The sequence below is a fragment of the Hakea prostrata genome, chromosome 7 (genome assembly GCF_041222555.1).
Source record: "Hakea prostrata isolate BN-2017 chromosome 7, UWA_Hpros_2, whole genome shotgun sequence".
Lineage (NCBI taxonomy): Eukaryota > Viridiplantae > Streptophyta > Magnoliopsida > Proteales > Proteaceae > Hakea > Hakea prostrata.
The window spans coordinates 9,534,707-9,557,432 of record NC_142606.1 but is presented as its reverse complement, the minus strand read 5'-3'; the positions used below and the strand labels follow the sequence as shown (position 1 = coordinate 9,557,432).

The following is a 22,726-nucleotide window of genomic DNA, read 5'->3' as shown; positions in this document are numbered from 1 at the left end:
GAGGAAAAGTGTAGCTAGAGGCATCTGAATCCGATCCGCTACTTGACAAGGTAGAGGTCTATGCTTTTTTCACACTTTTTCTTTTTTGGTAACCTTTTCCACACTCTTTCTCCACTAGGAGGGGACCTATTGGAAGGTCCATGTCAGATTTTTTTTATCAAAATTCAAAGATCGGCTCCCTTTCAAATACGTGATGGAAATGTATGATGAGAGCATTGACCTCTACCTGGTTGGTTTGAGGATCTAGATTTGAGGTATGCCTTCCATCATTATCAAGAACGATGATCAAAATGATAAGATGAGAGAGAAGAAAATAAGAGAAATAAATCTCCACTCCATCAAGGTATAAGTATGTCTTAGGATTATCTAATGCACCCTTAGATCTCTCCATTATATATTAGGAAGGGGATCCACTTTTGATTTTTGACCGACAACCCACAAGCTGGGAGAAGGAGACAGGTATGGTAAAGACATAATTTTAAACTCATAACTTTGTTAGACTTATTGTCTCTACATAAGAGGCTATCACATCTGTATACAACAACATCCAACCTACACTAGATATAAATTACCCCAAAATATATATATATATATATATACCTATACTTTTTTTTTTCATTCAAGTCACCGACTCACGTGCAGTTGGCAGCACATTAAGCAATTGAATTTTTAGTCCCCCCCTCCCCTCTTCGTAGGTCGTAAGGAGTAACCGTGAAAACGACGCCTAGTCTGGTGCCCCCACAGACCCACTTGAACATTATGTGCACCTCCTGGTCCTCCCTTTCCTTTCTATCTTCCCAGACAAAGTAAGGTTTTGTCAGCGCCGACCAAACACAATACATATGGAAATGAATGAGAATACCAATTGTCAAATTATAACTAAACTAATGTAAGGTGACAAATTTCCATATAAAGTGATAATAGTGACTAGTGAGTAGTTTTTAAAATTTCTAACTACATATTTGTATTCACTAACATATATAAAAAGGATTGTAGTTGCTCAAATCAAAGGGATTGAATCTGGCAATTGCATGCAAGGAAATAAAGCCTAAGAGAGATTTCCTTTAGCATCGTAGCTCACCTGCAAGATAACCATTCAATCAAGTTGTAGTAGTAGACAAATCAATGGAGAAAGAGAAAAAGCTCGCTTTAAGATGTACCTGAATGAATGAATAAATTTTCTGTTGAAGGAAAAATTTCCTTCCCACGAAATTGAAAACATAAAAAGCAGTTCCAATAAGCATTCTTGAAATTGGGAATATATAAGAAAGTCATAATGAACATTCTTAGTCTAATAGATGTTTAAACCTTCCTACTGATAGTTATTATAGTCATACAAATAATTCAAAGCCAACGGAACCTGTGTTCTCCAAATGAGATTTAAAATGTAGTTGATAATGGGATTGCAGGAAAAAACAACATAATTTGACACAGTCAAAAGAAATCTGGTGAACCTGGATTTTTTTTTTTTTCTTTTTCCCAATTGTAATTGTATGTTTCTGAAAAAAGCAGATGTACCAGGAAGTCACTACCATGGAAGTTATACTGCATCACTAGACGTTAAGTTGGAATGTGAATTTAGCTCATCAACTAATCCTGGAATGGTGGCAGGCCCCAGTCACCAGGGTTGAAGTCCATCAGTGAGCTGAGAACTTGGTCAGCATCTTTATGGTGTGAATGGTCCAACATTGGGTCTGGGACCATAACCACAGACCTGCATGTCAAATATGAACAAAACATAAAAGTCAGAAAATGGATGGATAAAGATTACAGCCTAGAATGTTCAGTTCAGAACCTTTTCGATAGTTATAGAGAGCACTTTTGTGAAGGTTTTAAAAGTAGATTTGAAGAAGATGGTTGTGAACAAATGTTCAAGGCAGAAAAAAGGGTAAGAATGGGGGAGCTTTTGGGAAAGAGAAAGAGAAAGAAAAATAGAAGGGAGGAAGGGGTTGGGATATGCAGCTTGAAAATGAAACAACCAAGCAGTGTTATGTACAAATGAAGTTTCCAACATCTCATGCAACCACAATATAAGGGCCAGTTTACAGTAACTATACAAAAAGCTATTTTTTTGGAAAAGAAAAACATGGGTGATTCACAGATACACACAGTCTGATGCTGTCAAGTAGAAAAGTCCATTACAACAATTTGAATTATTCTAGGAAATGAATTTTGATTAGTTCAGATCCTCTTTAGCTCAAACCATTATACATAGAGGACCCAAAAGACAGAATATAAGATGCAGACAGGGCAACACCCACCTTAGATGATGGCCAGTTAATAGGACAACAAGCAACCCGAGAACAGGACAAGTTTGATTTCTGTTGTGTGCATAATTTTTTCCCATGGCCTTCCTAATGAGAACTATAATCACAAGACTGGACAAAGCTACAGTAATACTCTGTCCAAGAAACCTTCTTTTTATTGGGCGTCTTTTGGGGTTTGCAAGCACCCGCCGCTGGCTCTGTGTGATTCCTGATTATGCCAACTCCAATCATGGTCGTTGTTCAAGAATCTGATTTGAGTCTAATTCCAGTTCAAGCATTGAGGGTGTGCGTCCCCATACTTTATTCCTTCTATTCAAGTATGGTTGCCAAGCCATCACCTAGTGTCCAGTCACCCTTGCTGGAAGGGCACCTTGGTGGCCAGGGGGTGCCTTCTTTGGTATCCCTTTATTTCCTTCCTTCCCGGAGTTCATTTGCTGTTTAGCTCAAAACAGTTCTATTCGGTTACTTTGGTCTGTAATTATATTGAACCGGCGCCATGTATTAACCGTATTAGACCGGGAGTCTTTATTCTTGTTTTTGGGTTGATTCATTCAGTTTTTAGGATTTGTCAGTCAAGGGTTCCTCCTTGCTCTTCTGGGGTTTCAAGTGGTGTTCATCTTCTTCCTCTGTTATCTGTGTTCAGGGCTGTAATCTGATGAATTCTTTTAGGCTTTTACGGTCTCGTAGTCTGGGATCCATGTGTGTATCACTTGCTGTTGATGTCTTGTAAGATTAAATCTTCTTGATAGTGCATTGGGCTTCAATCTAAGCCCCGGGGACAAAGGCTTCAGACCAAACTCTGTAATCAAATTCTTCGTGTGTTTTTCTCTTGTTTCTTCAAATTTTTGGTGTGTTCTTGCACTGTGAGTGTTCATTTGAACCTAACAAGTTAGTTTCATGAATTTTATAAAGAGATATACTACCTAGCCTCACAGATGGATTTATGAAAAAAAGCTTTTAGTTCACTGAAACTTTGGCAGTTAGTTTAAGTTACATATTTCTGATTGCAGTAACATGCTGGCAACTGTTCTGTTCTGACTCTATATTGCTTTCTGATGTTTTGGCAGATTTGTAATCAAATGGTACTGGCTCTAAATCAATTATCTCCTAGTGGCACAAAGAATATAACCACCAAAAGTCTCAGAGTGATTCTCTTAGTAGAATAGATTATTCAACTGATCGAGGTCTATTTCGAGAATCCAGTGTCATATTATTAAAAGTTATAAAAATCCTGGTTTTTGAATCCCAGTTTCTCCACCTTGTTGTCATATAGTTTTCTGGTCTGGAAAATGGTAGGTACTAGGGAGTAGGGAGTGTCAAACATACCCCTGCCTTAAGAAGGAATTGCTCAAGAAGAACTCAAGGCATCAGTCGCAAGAACACCTGTTGTCTTCTGAAGACTTTGAGGTTGTTGTTACTTTACCAGTGTTGCAGTTGCCCAGTACAGAAAGCAGGTCCCGTAAAAGCCTAGCAGAAACTTAGCTGACAATAGGAATGCAGGACACAAATACAACTAAATTAGTGAGGAGTTCAGAACTTTAACACCAAATCCTCAGAATGGTCTCAGATTCCAATCAAGTACTCTATTCTATAGAAAAATTCAGCCTACAAAAATCGAGCTAAACCTGAAAACAGGGAATACAAAGTTCTAGTAGTATCCTACAGCTACTAGGAGAAAGTAGCAGATCCAAAATAGTGATAATCACCCCAAAATTTCAGAAACCAAACAACAGGCTTTTGGGGAATCTATTTGATGGGAAGTAATGTATGAAATCTGAGCTAAAACAAAACAGGATTTTGTAAAGTTGACAAATGAGTAAGGAATAATAATAATAGTGTTAATTTGGGAGTAGTTCCAATACATGACAACCCATGAGAAAGTTGTTTGCGGTAGTGCCGCGGTGTCAATGGAGACCTTCACATACTCCAGTATGGAGTGATGATTCAGACTGAAGGAACTAAAAAGAGCCTAAGTCATGCATAGTTTAGGTTCATATCAAGTATGACCTGGAATAGACTGATTGGAGGACAAGGATCCATGTCTAACCCATTTAAATAGGATAAAGCCAAGTAATGTTGTGACATGATAATTTACAATTTACAAGAATAGTATTCTTCCAATTAATGTTTTGATAGTCAGATCCTCTACTGCTTATTGAAACAGATATGTTCACCCAAAAAAAAAAAAAAAAAAAACAGATATTACATGCAGTCTTCTTCATTCCACTAGAACACTGATACAGAATATAACCCATGGATGAAGAATAATTTTCCAACTATTGAGTTTGGTTCAATTTTAAGGTCAAACTGAAAATGTGGTTTAATAAGTTATGCCTAAACTTGTGTTTACAGTATGTGATATGGGGCACGGGCCAAGTAATTCTGTGTTTTCAATTGTAATGGATCGTCGTATAAGCCTAAATAGGAAATTAGAAGCCTAGAAAAAAGGAATTTTCTATTCTGAGTGTTTATATGAAAAGGAACCTCTATCTCCCTATAATGGGAAGGTTCCTATTACTTGCTATCAAGTCTGCCTCTATTTTCTAGAAGTTGGCTACATCCATATAGGCAGAAGTAAGCCTTCAAGTCATTACATTGCATTTGTTTGCTATGAGATGCTCCATTTGTTAGTGACAAACATAGGTCATAGTTGAGAAGACTTGGTCACATATCTCCTTCTGTATCCATTTTTGTCTCTTCATTCATCATCCTATTTTTCTTTTGAATTTTGTGTCCATGCTGTTCAATGTCCCACTGAGGCAACTAGTTGCTGGTACACACAAGGTCAACCAGGAGTTTAACCCAGACCTGCCATTACCTAGTTCAAGCCTGCAGTTTCTTTTATCTACCATTATTCAGCAGCAGTAGTGAGGTGCCGATATTTCAACATCTTGATGTGGACTGTTGTGACATTTGGAAAGGACTAAGAGGTATTCCTAGGCTCCTCACAACCTTAGTTGCAACCTAGATGGAGAGATACAAGTAGTTGCTAGGTTCAGCCATTATTTACTAACTTGGAGTAATTGCTGAATCAAGGAATCTGTCCATTGGATGCGCTTGCTTTTTATATACCATGTTCTACTTGATTAACGGGAAAATTTTCCAGCTATGATGGTGTTCTGCAGTAGGGATTTGAAGCTATATTACTGTTTTGGATTTTGGGAATAACTTTATACTTTCATTCCTCATTAATTACTTGGGATTCAGCCTACTTTTAGGGCTTTAAGTATTATTTGTACCTACATGCGATCCAAGTTTGGCATTAATCTGAACCCTAGATTGGGGATTAGTTTTGGTGTTTAACCTGATCGTTTTGAGCCCTACAATTCTGCATGCTGGGCTGGAATCTGAAACTTTCCTTTGGGATGCCTTGATTCTATTGAATGCATTACACTAGATAAAGTATCTCCCCCCCCCCCCCACCTGTTTCATTGTTGGTTCTGTCTAGTGCATTACAATAGAAATCTTGTACATTAGACTAACTTTCTACCAAGATTTTGAGTAATATCTCATATTAATCTTTGTGCAGAATTAATCACCAGAAAAGACAACATATTGTGGTCGTAAATGTGAAAAACTTTCCGTAAGTAATTTCTTTCCAATATATAATATTATACATCTACAAAACACTCCGACCACATTATGTTTTCCAGGAACGATAAATTATGTCATTCATACAATTTTGCTGTATTGGTTCCGATTATCGATCCAAATTGGACACTAAAAAGACTAATTATCTATGCTGTACTGGCATAGCCAGAACTCGGCTTTTAAAGCAACGCCGGAAATTCTTCATGTCAGTATCAGAAGTCAAACGCTGATACTTCATTCAGTGTCCATTTCAGAAAACATTATGTAGTTGCAGTAACCATGATTCAAATCAAATGTTTCTAATCCTACCCCTCCACTCTTGTTCATAGTACTTCTCCATCATAGACATGAATTTGATCTCTATGAAGGATGTTTCCTTCCAGTACATGCCATCTATGTCAAATGCACTTCATGATGATGACAAGTGCAGAAGAAATAGAATAGTGAAATCGTTCCAACTAAATATCAATTAAGGAAGTCAAACAAATGGAACACCAAAAAATGCTGGTTTGACAAATAGAGTGCTGGAAAAGTAACTTACATTCCAGCATTTTTGGCGGCAGCAACTCCCATGGGAGCATCTTCAAACACAAGGATCTTACGAGGATCAACAGGATCACCCTAGTCAATGAAAAAGTAGTAAGAAGTTGTCAATCACACTAAATGTTAGCTGTTGAAGTAAAAAGATGCACACAACTAATGATGTAACAATATAAACTGGTAAAAGGGAAGAAGTCTAGGGTTGTCAATCAATAGAGCTGTTGTCATCCTCAGCCTGGTGGTAAGGTCCCTGGAGGTTGATAGCAGAGACTGGGGACCAAATTGCAGGATATTTCTTTTGTTTTTTTTTTTTTTCTTTCTTTCTTTCTTTTCTTTCAGGGGGAAGGGGGCAGTGTTTTGAGGGGTTAGGTGGGAACTATCCAAGTCTTACCCAAAAAAAAAAAAAATCACAGCAGTAAATTATCATTAGTGCAACATGCATTAAGTCGAATACCTTAAATCTTTTGGCAGCAACAAGGAATACATCTGGAGAAGGTTTCCCTTGCTTAACTTCTGGGTCATCACCAAGAACCACATGGTCCATCAATGAAAAGATTTCACCATGTCTCTGAGTTTTCAATGCAAAATGCCGTGCATGAGAACTGTACATATGTCCAAAGGTAAGCAAAATTCTATTGACTGCAAAAAATGGGTGTAAATCTTCTAAATGATAAACAAGAAATTAAAAAAAAATCAAACATACCCTGTACCCACGCAAATAGGTATTCCATTCTTATGTAGATGTTTGACCAGACGGTTGGCTCCTGTTAACAGGTAAAAAAGTTGTCATGAACCGTGTATCAGATTGCATTCACAATTACAAAATGGTTTTGAGTACTAACAAAACTCAAGACTACTAACAGAAAAAACCCCGAGTGTTGAAGCATGAAACAGGGACACTATTATTCAGTTTATAAGCATTAGACTCAATAACAGGATCTGTGATAGGTTGAATTTGAAAATATAACACCAAAGTGATAGCAAGTTCATTAAAAAAAATTCAAAAGTTTAGCTGAAATGATAGAGTTTATTTAAATAGTTGACTAGTAAGCCCTTGTTAGTAGCTCCAAGCGTTACCTTAATGTGGGCCATACAGATAATACAGCATCCAAATAGCCTCCGCACTCAATTCAATGCTGCTAGTTAAAAAGTGTCAACTGAAAGAAAAGAAGTAAAACTGTTGCCCTATGCCTGAAAACTAGGTGCTTTAGCTGGCTCAGTGTTCATTTCTTGTTAATATATGCAAGATATGGGTACTATTACGAAGGCTGAATGAAAGCCTGGAGATCAAACTATCAGTGCCCATCACAGCAAGTCAAGGTGACAAAGCTATTCCGGAATCTACCTTATACCACATTGACTCATTGTTCCCTTATGATCATATATAACACTACTGAAAAACAATGTCATACAGGACTTCTCAAAAAAACACGAAAGGTGATTGCAAAATAACATCAATAAGTAAGATGTGCAAAACTAAGCATTGTGAGACCGAATTAAGAATGCCAAAATTTTTGAGATGCTCCAAACAATTGAATTAACATCCATTCTCCACATATTCATAATATAAACAAGAAAAAAATGTCAACCCCTCCAACATCTCCCCCCCCCCCCCCCCCCAAACTACAACCGAAAAGAGAGAGAGAGAAGCACAGAAGCAGTACCTGGCATAAGGTCACTAGTAGGGAACAAGCTTTGAAGCATGTCCTCTCTTTCTATAAGGAACTGCTCCGGAGTAAGATCACTTAACCCCATCTCATCAACAAAAATCTTTGCTGACTCCAATGCTTTCTTCCCCATCATTTTTGCCTTAAGAGACCAATCAAAAGTTTTATTGTATCTGGCTAGTATAATTTCCTGAACTTGAGTATAGAACTTCTCCGTGTCTACAACATCAGATACAACCATCAGATCAAATTTTCAAAGAGAAGATAAATGCATAAAAACCACAAATGGCCTATTACAGAACCTGAAGCAATTCTAAACATTACCCAGTAAAAGACCGTCCATATCGAAGATAACATGAGTAATGGATCCTCTAGTCAAAACCTCGCTCGATGGGGTCGCCATAAAGAGATCACTGGCCCGAATCTGACCTCTGTTAGCACTTGTGAGAACAGAAGACGAGACCGACAAGTATTTGCTCGGAATCTGAAACTCCTCTTTGTTTCACTCGTTTAGGAACTGCAAAAGTGGTGAAAAGCAGGAAGCCCATTGGACCGGATCAACTGGGAAAAAACAAACCAACATCGGCCCAACCGGCCAATGACAATAAATGGTTTAAAGTTGGACGGACCGAGGGAGGGATAAACGCGTAATTTGAGTGGGAGGCTCGGATCCTGTTCCATTACTTTGGACCAATTAAAACTCACCAATTTCTCATCGACCGACTGAAATGAAGTTCAACGCGCTACACGGATCGACCCAAATCCGACGGTTGAAACGGACTTGCCTGAAACAGTGAGAGCTATATAAGTGGGATTTTGCTTAGGAGCAATGCCTACGTGGCACTGCTCCGAGCAGCTCACGGCTGGATTTAAATCTTGTCCAAATACTTGAATCTTCACCGTTATTTTCTTCCACATGCAAAATTCAGTCACTTAAGTGACTCTTGTGCGGTTTTACAAGAACGAACCAGCGAATTGACCGAACCAATTCGAACGATGCTTCCAAACCCCCTTTACCTTTCGTCTTCCTCCTTCGATTTTGAACGGGAAGCACGAGCCCGGGCGACTCGCGCGAACCCTTTGTCCGACCCACAACACCAGAATCAAGCGCCAAACCAAATCCGCCAACAGGGACCAAACCCAAAAAAACCACAATAGAGTCACGAGAAAAAAAAAAAAAGGAAAACCTCAAAACACAGACGATGCAACCAAGGATAGGCAAAAGCCAAGAATGCGAAGAAACGAAAAAAAAACGACAGGACCCTGGCAAGAAGTAGACGAGCAGACAGAGGACAAAACCAAACGGAGTAGGAGGGCAGCACACTAACACCCGAGGAGAGGGGCGGACAAGGCGGGGAAAAGAAGGGAGAACAAGATCTGGATACCCAGAAGCCATGAAAAGCATGGATACCTAGAATCTCACACAAGCAACTTAGAGCCCCCAAAGAGCAAAGAAGAACCGAAGGGGAGACAAGAAAAGGAACGGATAACAGATCCCAAAAGATAGACAGGAGCGGACAAGGAAAAGAGCGGAGGCCGCCAAAACCAAGGAGGAAGAGAACAAAGGAGAACACAAGGGCAAAGCGGTCGTCTAAAACCCCCACAAGACTCAAGGACGATTTTGCGGGGAGATCAAGAATTGGCAAGATTAACCAGCCGTGAGCTGCTCGGAGCAGTGCCACGTAGGCACTGCTCCCAAGCAAAATCCATATAAGTGAGTTCTCCCTGCTAAACTCAGCATTCCTTCTGAATTCGACGTTCCGTGTTTGAAACTAGCAGAATTGCAGTCGATTCTTTTTGGTTAGCAGCGAAGAGAAGATGTCAGGAAGAGGCAAAGGAGGGAAAGGGTTGGGAAAGGGAGGAGCAAAGAGGCATCGTAAGGTCTTGAGAGATAATATTCAGGGCATCACAAAACCTGCAATTCGTCGTCTAGCGAGGCGTGGAGGTGTCAAGCGTATCAGTGGTTTGATCTACGAAGAGACTCGGGGAGTTCTTAAGATCTTTCTCGAAAACGTTATTCGTGATGCTGTTACTTACACGGAGCACGCTCGCAGGAAGACCGTGACCGCCATGGATGTGGTTTACGCTCTCAAGAGGCAAGGCAGGACTCTTTATGGGTTTGGAGGCTAGGGTTAGGGTTTCCGTAGAAGAATATGTATTGATCATTGGGGTTAGCCAGGAAGCTCTCTTTCGTTGATACATTTCTCTGTAACATTTTGACAATAGAAATCTTCTTCTAATCAAGTTCGAATTCACTAATTATTATTTCTTTATCATGCCAACTAATCAACATCTGTTTATTTTTCAAGTTCTATTCAATTAGGGTAAGCGTGAAGAATTTCTTCTCTGGTTTAGATTTGGAATTTTGAATCTCCCTAACCGCCCTAATAAAGTAATAATGGAATGTGGTCGATGAAGAACTTTGATTGTAGGCTTTAGTTTGTTAAATGCTACTTTGGAAGTTAGTTTTCGCTTAAAAATATTGCAGATTTAATACGGGTTCAAAATTTTCGAAGACTCCATAATAAAGGGAAAATTTCTTCGGCTTCGATTCCTTGAAAACACAAACCCACTTGTTTTGGGATCTCAATCTTTCTTTGCAGCTATGTGACCATGATCTTAAGTGCAGACTCTTCTTACCCCATCCCTTTCCGCCCAACATTTTGCATTTCTGAACTCTGGAACCTCGTTCCCCCCATTTTCAACCCTTTTAGTCGATTTCTTGAAAACCCTTTTCATTTTCCATGAAGTTACCCTAGTATCAAAATTTTGCGATTACATGAATTGAAATAAAACTAGATGTGGGGAATTGAAACGTGAACAGAATTTTATTTTTAAAAAAATGAACAAAAAAAAGGGGAAATGTGGATTTGTGCTACAATCACGGGAATTAGAAAGTGTTAATACCCCCTTAGGTGTGTTTTTTTTTTTTTTTTTTCTTTCAAAGCCTAGTCCAGTGGACGAAAGGCTTGGAGGAATGGAAATTTGAATGTGAGATATTTTTTATGTTATTGTCATTATATAAGAAGTGGCTATTCTCATGCTCTATCACTCTGCTTGGTTTATCTAATCTGTTAGATGTTCTTACTTAATAATGTACAGAGATTTTTTCTTCTCATTTAAGTGGTTGATATTTTATTTGGTTGAACTTGGAATATTATAGAAAACCCAATATTAGTTTTCTATTAACTTTAAATTTGAAATTACCAAATTGCCCATGAAGTGAAGTAGAATCTTTCACTTGATTCAATTTCAAAACAGCGACTTGGCTCAGGCTCCAACTCCCACTCCTGCACCTCCATGTCTTCTAGCCTTGCACCCTTCAACTGAAAATTAAGCAACACCCCAAGAGTATACATCATCCTCTGATCCTTCAAGTACATATCAATACTATTGAAAGTATGACCATTTGATCTGAGTCATGAACACTTCGGCCACCGATGGTGCTAACAAGTACGACTTTGATGTGCAAAAGGATGGAGAAGTGATCACTCTTAAGACCAAGATTGTGATTGCCAAGATTATCGGGACAATACTTGATGAACAACCAATGGTGATTTACATTGTGGACAAAGTCCTACTTCCTAAAGAACTGTTCAATACTTCCATTTCATCGACGATAACTCCAGCTCTGGTTGCCAATGCCCCTACGCCTAAACCTCATAAGGCTCACGAGTATGCTTCTCCACTAGAGTTTGAATCTCTTGATGAACTGCTGGTGGTAGATCAGACAACAAAAGATATTAGTGGCATTATTAGATTCAATGGTGCTAAATTTGTTGTGTGTGATTCTTAGCACTAGTTAGGTGCATCATACTGGTGTAGGAGGATTTCTTATATTTTTTTAATTATTAATATATCTTTTAAAATTTTTATAAAGGGTAGAACAACATGTAAGTTTTCGAATCAAAACACAAAAAGAGCAAACAAACAAAACGGGAACAAGGAGTGGAAAGAAAAGATAAACAAATTGAAAAAACACCCCAGGGCAAAGGAACCAAAAACGAAATAAATGGATTTTGGAATATCCAAGATCAATTAGACAAAGAATATTGGCTATTTAAGTGGACAAGATAAGAATTTGGGTCCAACTTAAGTAGATACAATGAAAAAAAAAACTCAAATGTACATTGTAGATGTTATACTCACATACAATAAAATCAAAATAATAAACTAAAAAATATTAGGTGTATTGTCATTAAGAGAAGTAATTGCAAATTGCATTTGAAAAAAGAAAAAAATATTGTGTTAGAGCCTTCCTTAAAGCTACGTTTTAATAAATTAACTGTTTTTTTTTTTTTTGGAGAAGTAACTTCATTAAAGCGGGAGATGAAAATTATATTAGAGTATTAGTGCCTCCATGATACCAAGGTTTCAATAAATTAATTTCTTTCCCTTTTGTAAACAATACATTGTTTTTTTTTTTTGGGTAACATAAATTGTTTTCACTAGAGCGGGAAAAGAAGCGCCAGAAAGGTGTGATCCGGGCAGGCACAGTTCCACCAATTAAAAGTCGCCATTTCTAATCTGACGGACAAAAGCTGAAAGACAAAGGGTCGACACGGATTGATCCTCAATCCAACGGTTCTGTTCTGAATTCTCAATGAACAGAGAAAGCTTTAAATAACTGCAACCTGGATGTTTTAACATAGGCAGCCTAAGAAAACACAGCACACCGGAGTGGGAGAGGGAGAGACGCTATCAGTTGAAGATGTCAGGGAGAGGCAAGGGAGGTAAGGGATTGGGAAAGGGTGGAGCAAAGAGGCATCGTAAGGTGTTGAGAGATAACATTCAGGGTATCACCAAGCCTGCGATTCGTCGTCTCGCCAGGCGTGGAGGGGTGAAACGTATCAGTGGTTTAATCTATGAGGAGACCCGTGGAGTCCTCAAGATCTTCCTTGAGAACGTGATTCGTGATGCTGTGACTTACACCGAGCATGCTCGTCGTAAGACCGTGACCGCCATGGATGTGGTCTATGCTCTGAAGAGGCAGGGCAGGACTCTCTATGGTTTTGGTGGTTAGTGTTTTTGGAGGTCAGAATTAGGGTTTTATTTATGCGTTTTAGCTGTTAATTAAATGGAGATATTCTGTTCATATCTCGTTGGGACTACTTGAAAATTTGTGTATCTGATGGTTTAATGCCACCGATCAATATTTGATGTAGCGAAAACTTGTTATTATAAGGAAGGATGTAATTATTAGTCTGGTTCTTCTAGTAATTTTATTCTGTACCTTTCGCATTTTGTTCTCTTCATGCTGAGTTTGTTTTCGTTTATGGGGATTAATACGTTGAAAATCTGGTTTGATCAATCGTTTTCTGGGAAGAACCGAATGGATTAAACATTTTTTTTCGCTGGGTTGGAATCAGATAGTCTATTTCGCTGGGTTGGGTCTAAGATTTGGGAATGCAGGAATTGCTGTTATGATGGGTTGAGAACATCGTTTGGGATATTACTGGTGTGGGGGAACCATTCGAATTAAATAGGAAACTCCACAGATGCATAAATTCTAAGATAATGCGTAATCCTATTTTTGGTAAATGATTTCGTTAGAACAGGGAAACCGATGATGAATTTACAAGGGAAGTCAGAAAGGGGAAATAGGACTTCCGGTGGTTGTTGCTCAAGAGCCAGGGAATCAGCAATATCCTTGATCTTTTAATAAATTTATTTTTACAATCTGATTCGAAGATTGCGTAAAACTTCTACCAAGAGCAAGTAGAGTGGCCGAGCTGTCAAGACTTCACCCATTAGAGCCCACTGTATTCAGATTGCCAGCACACTCTGCCCTCTTGATTTCGAATGATAATAGACCCTTGGCCGGTTTATCATCTGCGAATGTTGCATCACAAAACACCTACCATCATCCTTGAGGTGGACCTTCCCATTGAGTTTCAGCACCGTGGCCTTGGATTGGGTTGATACCTTTGGATGAAGTCCTGCTTCGATGAAACTATAGATCACATCCTCCTCTCTTTTGCCCCTTTGCCTTCTCTTTGTCTTACAAACTTCCGGAAGATGAGTATAGTTGTTTAGATCGATTGATTCGTGGGCGAGTTTGCCGGAGGTATTTGCACGGCAAGTGAAGGAGATCATGGGGTTGGCTACTGTATCTGGTGACTGGTGGCAGCTGTGGACCTGTGCTTGTGCAGGAATGACTTGGTGTTTAATCGAGCAGGAGGGAGCCGTGTGAAATCTTGAGAACGGCCACGGACCTACTTGAAGAGTTTGGAGCAGCTAACATGGGTCGGGGTCCAACCCCTGCCCACATAATTGTGGATCGATCTGAGCCATGGGCCTGCCCCCACCAAATGGCTATATGAAGATTACTTCGGATGCAGCAACACGACCCAAGTCGAAGTTGCTGGGAAGAAGACTCGGCACCATCTCTGCAAATCCAAAAATTGGTTATGGAAGTTTCTTGATTTAGGTATCTGCTCTCTGTGTAATGCTTGATTTTGAAGTTAAAGGGGGCAGTTCCTCCCTTATTATCATCGGCTCTTCTCTGCTTTTCCGCTAGAAAAATAAATATCTCTTAAGGTACGAGCCATGCATATATAGGTGGGAAAAAAGTAAGCCATGATGAAACAACTAATCCTTTTGTTTGTGATCAATGGACCCTGTTGTTAAAATTATCTCTGTTAGTTGATTTCAATCACTACTTACTGTAGCAACTTCACTTTACAATTTATATGAAATGGGTTGAAGCTCATACTGTTTTTTTTTTTTTCTTCTTTTCACCATCATTTGTTTGCCCAAATAAAGGTAGGGTGGGAAAAAGTTTGAAAAAAATGTATTTTTCGATGAAATTCTAAAGTGTGGTGGTGTGTTTGATTTATTTAAGAGACATGTTAATTTTTTTACACCATGTCTGTGTTTCAAATTTTTATAAAATTGATGGAATATTGTGAAAAAGTGTGAAAAACATTAAAGTGAGATTTATATTTAACATTTTCTACAAATTTGTTTCATTTTATTTTCTTTGTAATTCCAAAAAATAGAATCTCATCTTAGAACTATTTTTTTGGGTCTGACGTTATCATTGTAGAATGCATTTGAGCGTTATTCATGTTTTTATATTTTTAAATTTAGTATTTGATAATTTATTTGTATCATTTATTGGACATGGAAACTCTATTTCATGGATCTTTAGCTCAACTAGTAGAGCACTTGGAACATGAACATGTTTTATGTTTGTGAAACAAGATTATGTGTCCATTTTGCCATTGACACATGTTTATTCTAGTTTTACCAAACAAGATTACAATTAGGTGAAATGAGGAAAATGGCATTATCAGAAATTGATTATTGCACATTTGGACAAGAAAATCAAGAATCATTGCCAAATAACCCCTTAATGACTTGTTTAATTAGTTATTTAGTTCACTATGTTTGTCGGGAATGAAATTCTAGCAAATAGGGTTTTAAGGATTTTAAAGTGAGCTCCCGCAAATTGTATTAGAATAAGGGCCACTAGTTTTAACATGGTATCCTTCCTTGCATGATGTAAGAGCCTAAGTTTCAAACTTTCAAATTTGGAATTTAGATTGTCCTTGAGGTAGGAAAAAATTTGTCTTTGAGATGCGTATTTCAGGGGGAGACCAATGTAATTTGTGGGCTTTTTGTAAGTATGACACCTTCAAGATTCTTGAAAACCATCTCTTGAGGTGTGATTGTGTGTTGGGACTGAAATATTAGGTTAGACTTATCCAAATTTATTTCTTAGCCCTTGCTTTAACAATAAAGGTGAGAACCGTCTTGAGGTTTTGAATTCACTTAGTTTGACCGCAGAAAATACCAACCCTCATTGGCAAATAGCAAGTGTGAAATAGGTGCATGTTTTAGAATAATTCAATCATGAATTTGTGTGAACTACTACTAAATCAACCCAAAAGTTCTTAATAATAGAGACTTAATAATTAAGTTTTTTTTTCTACAATAACCACTTCAATAATATAAGTTGGGATAGGAAAACCAACACAGGATGATAAATTTGCAATGTGTGTTTACATGGATACCTAATGAACATTTAAGCAGGACTAGGTGGAGGGTAGGGTTTTTATGGGACGGACACTTCCAGTTTCTCAGCTCGGGAGGATTAGAACATGATAATGACGTATAAAAATATATGATAGAAGTTGGCCTCTAAATTTAATCCGCATTTTGATACAAGTTGCTACGTCCACAATGAAGACAAAATTCTGTTATTTTTGATCCCCTACACTCATGACTTGGTTCCCTTGCTTAGCTTTGAATTTCCTCCACACTAGTACAAAGAATGTAAACATAAGCAAAATATGCAACAAAACATGGGGGTGGCTTAATTGGTAAAAACCAACTCCTCCATGTAAAAATATCAAAGTTCAAATCCCTTCAAAGCTAGGTTGTTATCGACAAAGTTTAAAGTATCCCACGATATCATACAATACTAGCCGATATGTATCCATAATTGACCAAAACAATAAGATACATCTCAATACGTTTCTCTCTTGATGTATGCTAAAATACAATAGCCAAAGCAATACAATATTTGATACTGGACAATACATTTCTTAAATTTACCTAACCGACACAATATTCGATACCGATATTGTAAACCTTGATTATTGGCAATCAAAGACTTCCATGGTTCGCATTGGAGCATAACGATTGTTCACGTGTATAGAAAATCCCATTCTCTAGTCAATTGGATGAAAAAGATGCCTACTTCTACTCTAAAAACCCAACGAGAGCTTTCCCTTGGAATAGAGGAGTGAGGAACTCCTTCAGGCGATATTAACTGTTCCCCTAATCGTTTTATTGTACCTTTAAAAGAAAAATGTAAAAAAAAAAGTAAAAAGAAAAAATGAAAGGAGAAGAAATTTGATTAAATCCCGCAGCGCGGGAGAATTAAGAGAGGAAAGTGTTGATCCGCGGTTAGTGTCCTCCACCAATAGAAATTCGTCATTTCTAATCCGACGGACAGGAGCCTATAGTGAAACCGTCAACACGGATCGTTCCCAAATCTGACGGCTTTGTTACGTTCTTGAGGATACAGAGAAAGCTTTAAATAGTTTCACCTGGAAGATCAAAACACATTGTAAAAGAAAACACAGGACGCCAGGAGGAGCAAGAGACAGAAGAAGCGATTAGGCGAAGATGTCTGGAAGAGGCAAAGGAGGGAAGGGATTGGGAAAGGGAGGAGCGAAGAGGCATCGAAAGGTGCTGAGAGATAACATTCAGGGTATCACTAAGCCGGCAATTCGTCGTCTCGCGAGGCGTGGAGGCGTCAAGCGTATCAGTGGTTTGATCTATGAAGAGACCCGTGGAGTCCTCAAGATCTTCCTTGAGAACGTTATTCGTGATGCTGTCACTTATACGGAGCACGCTCGCAGGAAGACTGTTACCGCCATGGATGTGGTTTATGCACTCAAGAGGCAGGGCAGGACTCTGTACGGGTTCGGTGGTTAATCGTTGAAGCGAACGATTGGTTCTTCTAGGGTTTTGTGGAGGTCAGAAATAGGGTTAAATCTACTTTCAATTTGCATTTATTCTACATGTTTCTGATGTGGATACTCCTCCTGTAGTCATCTTTATTTGTTTGATCTTGTAAATTTTGATGGATCAATAGATTTGCTATCAAGGAAAACTTTTGAGTTGTTCTCTGGTTTATCTGATTTGGTCATCTTCTTATAAAGATCTAATTTGGGGTTAGTTTTGGCGGCTTGATTATTTAATCAAGCTTGATTGTTGTTAACTAGTAAATGTCGATTATGCTTCACTTCGAAACCAATTAAGGTTGGCAGTAGCTGTTGAATAATGAATTGGGGGTTTGGCAATTACTTCCAAATTTCGCACACTCTACAAAGGATATGCAGCGCAAGAATCTTTAAGTCGAGAATTAGGGGGGAAAAATCATGCACCCCAGACTGTTGATTCGCTTCACTTATGAAGGTTTTCTGCAGTTTGTCTCTAATCGTTGAGCTTCAGGAACATCTGCATATTGGAAATTTAGAACGTAGTCGTTGAGATTCTACAGTAGAAACAAATGTTTAGATAGCCCGCTGTCAGCAGAACTCCTGTAGTATCATGTCAAAACTTTAATGAATCTCACATTTCTTGGTGGAATAAAAGAGGCGCAAGGGCACCCACCTAGCAGATTTGACCATCTGATTGATCTGTTGCAGAAACTGGGTCATAGGAGTGTTGAGACCCGCCTTCCGTATGTTGATTTTAGATGTTGATTCAAACTAATTTAGTTCAATTGTCCATCTGATTTGTTTAGTATAACCAAACAGTCCCAGAGCTTGTCAAACTGGAACACAACACGTGTGTCTTTGCAGTGCTTGATTCAACCCATCCACATTGTATGTAAAACTTGGCTCTTATTGCTCATTCCTGTGCATCAGTTTAATCTCCCACGAGCGTTCATTTTTATCTATTTAGAGTACTATTGCAGTTTGTGTGAAGATCACTTCTTTTTGTGGTGAAATATTGGTCATCGTTGTATTTGAAAAATTATAATCTGACTCGGTTTTGGGTAGGTTTGACCAGAGGCTGAAGCCGTGATTTTGAGAGCAGGGGAAGAGCAAGACCAAATGTTCACTGGTTTAGAATAGGATGGTCAATGTCAATTTCGATTGGATTCAGATCGGAATCAGCCTGAACTGGTTTAGAAAACCCCTAGAATCTGTCGTCACACATTCAATTTGAATTAAGTGATTCCAGATCCTGTCTTCTGGTTTAGAATAGGATTGCAATGGCAGTCAGAGCACTCCGAAGCAGTACAACAAAACGCAAAACATTACATTAGAGCAAACCACGAGATCGAATTCAATGCATTCGGAACTCCACAGGCTTCATCTTTCCCTTTTGAGTTACGATCTCTAAACTGCAGGGATCTCCTATTTTGATTCCATTTGACGCAGAAATCTCTTTCCAATTACCATACATGAAAGTTTGGGCACTCTTCTGCTTCAGTTTCACCCGCCCATGACTTCCCGTTTCCATCTCTTAGAATGGTCTCGAACATTAATCCAGCAAGTCCGTTGGATCTCTCCACATCCTTGGGTATGTACTGTTAACATCACAGTTTTCATCCACCAGATTAATTGGAAGAAGGGAAGAAAAATGAAAAAAAAAAAAAAAAGAAGAAAGAGGAAATTAAACCATCACGTACCAAACGGGACTCTTTCAAGGTATAGATGCATCGAGAGAAGTCACAAAGGAACGATCAATCTGGTTGTTCTTTTTCTCATCAGCTGCCCTTAGATCATTATGATCGAATACCTCAACATCAAACACCATTCTATATTTCTATGGCCACCTTTACCTCTGAAAATTTAATTTAAAGTTAAATGTTAATTAAAGGTGAATCTGGTTCCTCAAAAGAAAACGATGAATCCGTAAGAAAAATTAAGGTAGAAGGTCAATGGTAACTGTGATGCGAACTTGAATACACAGACATCGTCTTCCTTCAAGTGGTTGGCCCTTGAAAAGTAACGTGTAACGCCAACCACCGGATATGCAGATCCGTTTATAGCCTGGCCAGCGCTTCAGTATCACAGGCCATGCTCCTCCCTTCTCACCTCTCAGGATTCCTTCGTATCTTTTACCCATCAGACCATTAGATTCAGCAAAACGACGGGGGATATGCTGCAGTCACATCATCCATATATATATATAGATATGTGAGAGATAAAGAGAGACTTTAAATGATCTACTATGGTATGTGATTAATCTACTGAACCCACCAATGAAGACTTCTTAAGGCTGGATTTCCTGATGGTAACTGCAAATGATCGACGCAACCTAGACTTCTTAGCTGCTTTTTCTCCTTTGGAACGAGTCAGGATTCGCTTTGCGGGAAGGTTGTCACCAACTAAACCGATTCAAAGCATTAAATACACACATACAAACGACTGGGAAGAGATGAAAACTAAAATCTTACCCTTGTTTTGAGTTTTCTTTGTAACATGTTGAGGTGGGTAATTCTTCTCAAGGAAGCTTCGATCAAAGACGATGACATCAAAGACCATGGAACCTTCATACCCGAAAACCAAGAAATCCCCGATTTGAAGATCGTTTGTCTCGCACAAAATCAGTCCAACCCTCTTCGAAACAGAATCCTTTAAGCTTCACAGTCCACGACTCGCCGTGAAGACGATGATGATTCCTCAATAAGGCTTCTCCTTCTTCACGGTTCTTTCCTACTAGGTACTTTCTAAATGCTTTAGGAATCACCTGCAACAGTAAACGTAATTAACCATCTTTATTTACTTGCTTTAAACTAATGTCTGTAAAAGATAAGAGTGTATTACAAGCTCCAGAAGAGAACGAGGCAGAATAGGCACGAAGAAGTGGGGCTTCTTTGGTTTGATTCTTGTTGGTGCCATATTCATTAAAAAAAAGATCTTGGTGGTGCGTGTGGCTTCTTCTCTGTTTTGATTTCTTCAGTCCCCTTCTACCAAACAGAGTTCGATTTCTTCAGTTCTCTTCCATATTTCAAATTCAATTTCAAACTAGAACTGAAGACGGCAACGGACTAATCGTGCATGTCACACGCTTGAACAGTCGTGTCTGATGACTCCAGAATGAAGAATCCAGAGCCAGGAACTACAATGTTTAAAAGAGTCTAATACAACAAGAAGAGTCTAATACTTTTCACTAATTAATATTTCTTCTGATTAATGAGAACCAACCGCTAACCTATTGATGATTAAAGATTGATACTTGCAAGTGAGAAAAAGCAATTCTAAACTCCATTTTCGTTTTTGGGGATTGAATAATAAAAATAATCATTTTAGCCTACAAAACACTCTTCACTTAAGAACATTAACAACTACCCCTTTGAAGATGGTGAGAACCTTAGTAGCTTCCGAAGATAACCCACCTCATAGGATGGTTTTTTTTTTTTTTTTTTTGGGGTTTATAACCAGTGTTGTCGAACACCAGAACATCAAAGGCGAACCACCCACCTTCATGTCTGAACATTAAGTAACTCCCAACAAGAACATCAAGGTCTCGAACAAAATAGTTAGAAACCTTGGTGAAAATTGAAACCCTCCATCTTGACACACCTGACTCTTTTTTGCTGGTGTTGATGATTCCTCAATATGGCTTCTTGTTGAGTATGGTTCGTGCTTTACACTGTGTTGCAGACAAACAAAGGGATCTAGGGAGGCCGCCCTAGCAGGGGTGTGGGGGTGCTGTAGAGAGTCCATGTTTCTGTGGGACTTGAAATTTCTTAACAGTTTGGGCTTGTGCCCATGAATAGCTGTTGCTTAGGTGTCTAAACGTTTATATATATTTTCTTGTATTCAAACATTGAATATAATGAAAAACCTAATGCTAGACCTAGCCTCATATTGAGGTGAACCATGATAAAATATATTTCATTTTCTTTGTTTGTTTTCTATTTGATTGTGTGTGTGATTGATTGCTCTAATCCTACGAATTCACTAAAAAGAGTTTATGGGATAGCCTGCAACGACATTTATTCACAACTTAGTAATCTAAGTAGAGTAAGTGTATTAATAGATAAATCATTAAGTGCCCGGAAGAAACAGAGGGAGGGAGAGAGAGAGAGTGGAACTGGTTTTCATTCTATTGAAATGAGTCAGGTAAGAAAGGCTTGAAGAATGATTTCTTCCTCTCTCTGCACACATTTAGCACTTTTCATTTCTGAGGAAGTGATAAGAACCCAAAAACTATACTAGCAAAAGCCTTGCAGAGGATGTAAATATTATGGAGATTGAAAGCTAGGCACTTCCTCTGTTAAGAGCGTGCGGCTTTTGTTTCATATCTGCTTTAATTTGGAAAACTAAAGAATGATCCCGATAAGTTCACGAGTTCAAAACGGTGAAATATCTCTTGACTGAATTGGATTTTGTATTGGAAGCTGAAGCACCATTAAATTATACTTCATAATACCATTTTGGTGCTCAACTTTCTAAGAATAAGCTTTAATTGATTCGAAGAAAAGAAAAACTTGGGATGACAAGTTCTGAACGGTCGGTCTTTACTGAAATTTTGAATTCTAAAAACCGCTCAAAACGATAACCAGAAAAGTAGAAAATTGTTGGGTTTATAGGTTTAATCAAGGAGAGATGTTTGAGGGCAAATTTCAGAGGTTCATATAAAATACCTGACATCAAATTTGGTTTCATGTCATTTCAGCATTTAATCGAGAAGATATCTTCACTCTTGCACATAATTTAAGAGCCTCTTAAGGATCCAGAGAAGATCACTGCCGGCTGCGTCCATTAATAAAGACAGCAGCTGTAATAACTGCTCATAGAGTGTGGCAACTGGGCAAGCATGACGCGATTTCATTGATGTTTTACACTTTTACTCCGCATCAAAATGATAAACTTATCGTATTCCTTTTTTCGATCTTAAAACTGTTTCGCTGGTACACTGTTTTTCTTAGAACAAATGGAATACGAATCTGTGCTATTCTGAGTTCAGGTTCTTCACTCACCCCCCTTCTCTTTACGTTTCAAATTCAATTTCGAACCTCGGATGAAGTAGGCAAAAGACTAATCATTCTTCTTTCTATCACACAGGAAAACCTACAGCAAATTACATAAAATTCAAATCTGGCAACCTAGTTTACCCAAGAAAATAAAAGACGTTAGAATTGTCATTCAATACAACAACCAGTAGTTAAGAGTCCAATCT

General features: G+C 38.5%; 4 protein-coding genes and 1 pseudogene across 4 annotated transcripts; 3 read left to right on the top strand and 2 right to left on the bottom strand.

The window, feature by feature from the left end:
• Nucleotides 1-1,132: 1,132 nt before the first annotated feature.
• On the bottom strand, nucleotides 1,133-8,588 carry GS1 (Haloacid dehalogenase-like hydrolase (HAD) superfamily protein). The gene is made up of 6 exons (XM_089163175.1): nucleotides 8,390-8,588; nucleotides 8,063-8,284; nucleotides 7,102-7,162; nucleotides 6,853-7,000; nucleotides 6,400-6,479; nucleotides 1,133-1,714 (listed from the first exon to the last, which is right to left on the bottom strand). Exons 1-6 carry the CDS (start codon nucleotides 8,466-8,468, stop codon nucleotides 1,591-1,593), a joined length of 714 nt encoding a protein of 237 aa, XP_089019301.1. The 5' UTR covers nucleotides 8,469-8,588; the 3' UTR covers nucleotides 1,133-1,590.
• A 1,212-nt stretch (nucleotides 8,589-9,800) lies between these two features.
• LOC149009567 (histone H4) lies at nucleotides 9,801-10,578 on the top strand. Its single transcript, XM_089163177.1, has one exon. It carries the CDS (start codon nucleotides 9,884-9,886, stop codon nucleotides 10,193-10,195), a length of 312 nt encoding a protein of 103 aa, XP_089019303.1. The 5' UTR covers nucleotides 9,801-9,883; the 3' UTR covers nucleotides 10,196-10,578.
• Nucleotides 10,579-12,730: 2,152 nt separating this feature from the next.
• LOC149009566 (histone H4) lies at nucleotides 12,731-13,264 on the top strand. Its single transcript, XM_089162185.1, has one exon. It carries the CDS (start codon nucleotides 12,777-12,779, stop codon nucleotides 13,086-13,088), a length of 312 nt encoding a protein of 103 aa, XP_089018311.1. The 5' UTR covers nucleotides 12,731-12,776; the 3' UTR covers nucleotides 13,089-13,264.
• Nucleotides 13,265-17,154: 3,890 nt separating this feature from the next.
• On the top strand, nucleotides 17,155-18,207 carry LOC149009565 (histone H4). Its single transcript, XM_089162134.1, has one exon. It carries the CDS (start codon nucleotides 17,204-17,206, stop codon nucleotides 17,513-17,515), a length of 312 nt encoding a protein of 103 aa, XP_089018260.1. The 5' UTR covers nucleotides 17,155-17,203; the 3' UTR covers nucleotides 17,516-18,207.
• Nucleotides 18,208-18,877: 670 nt separating this feature from the next.
• On the bottom strand, nucleotides 18,878-20,305 carry LOC149009564 (B3 domain-containing protein REM10-like; annotated as a pseudogene).
• Between the last annotated feature and the right edge of the window lie 2,421 nt (nucleotides 20,306-22,726).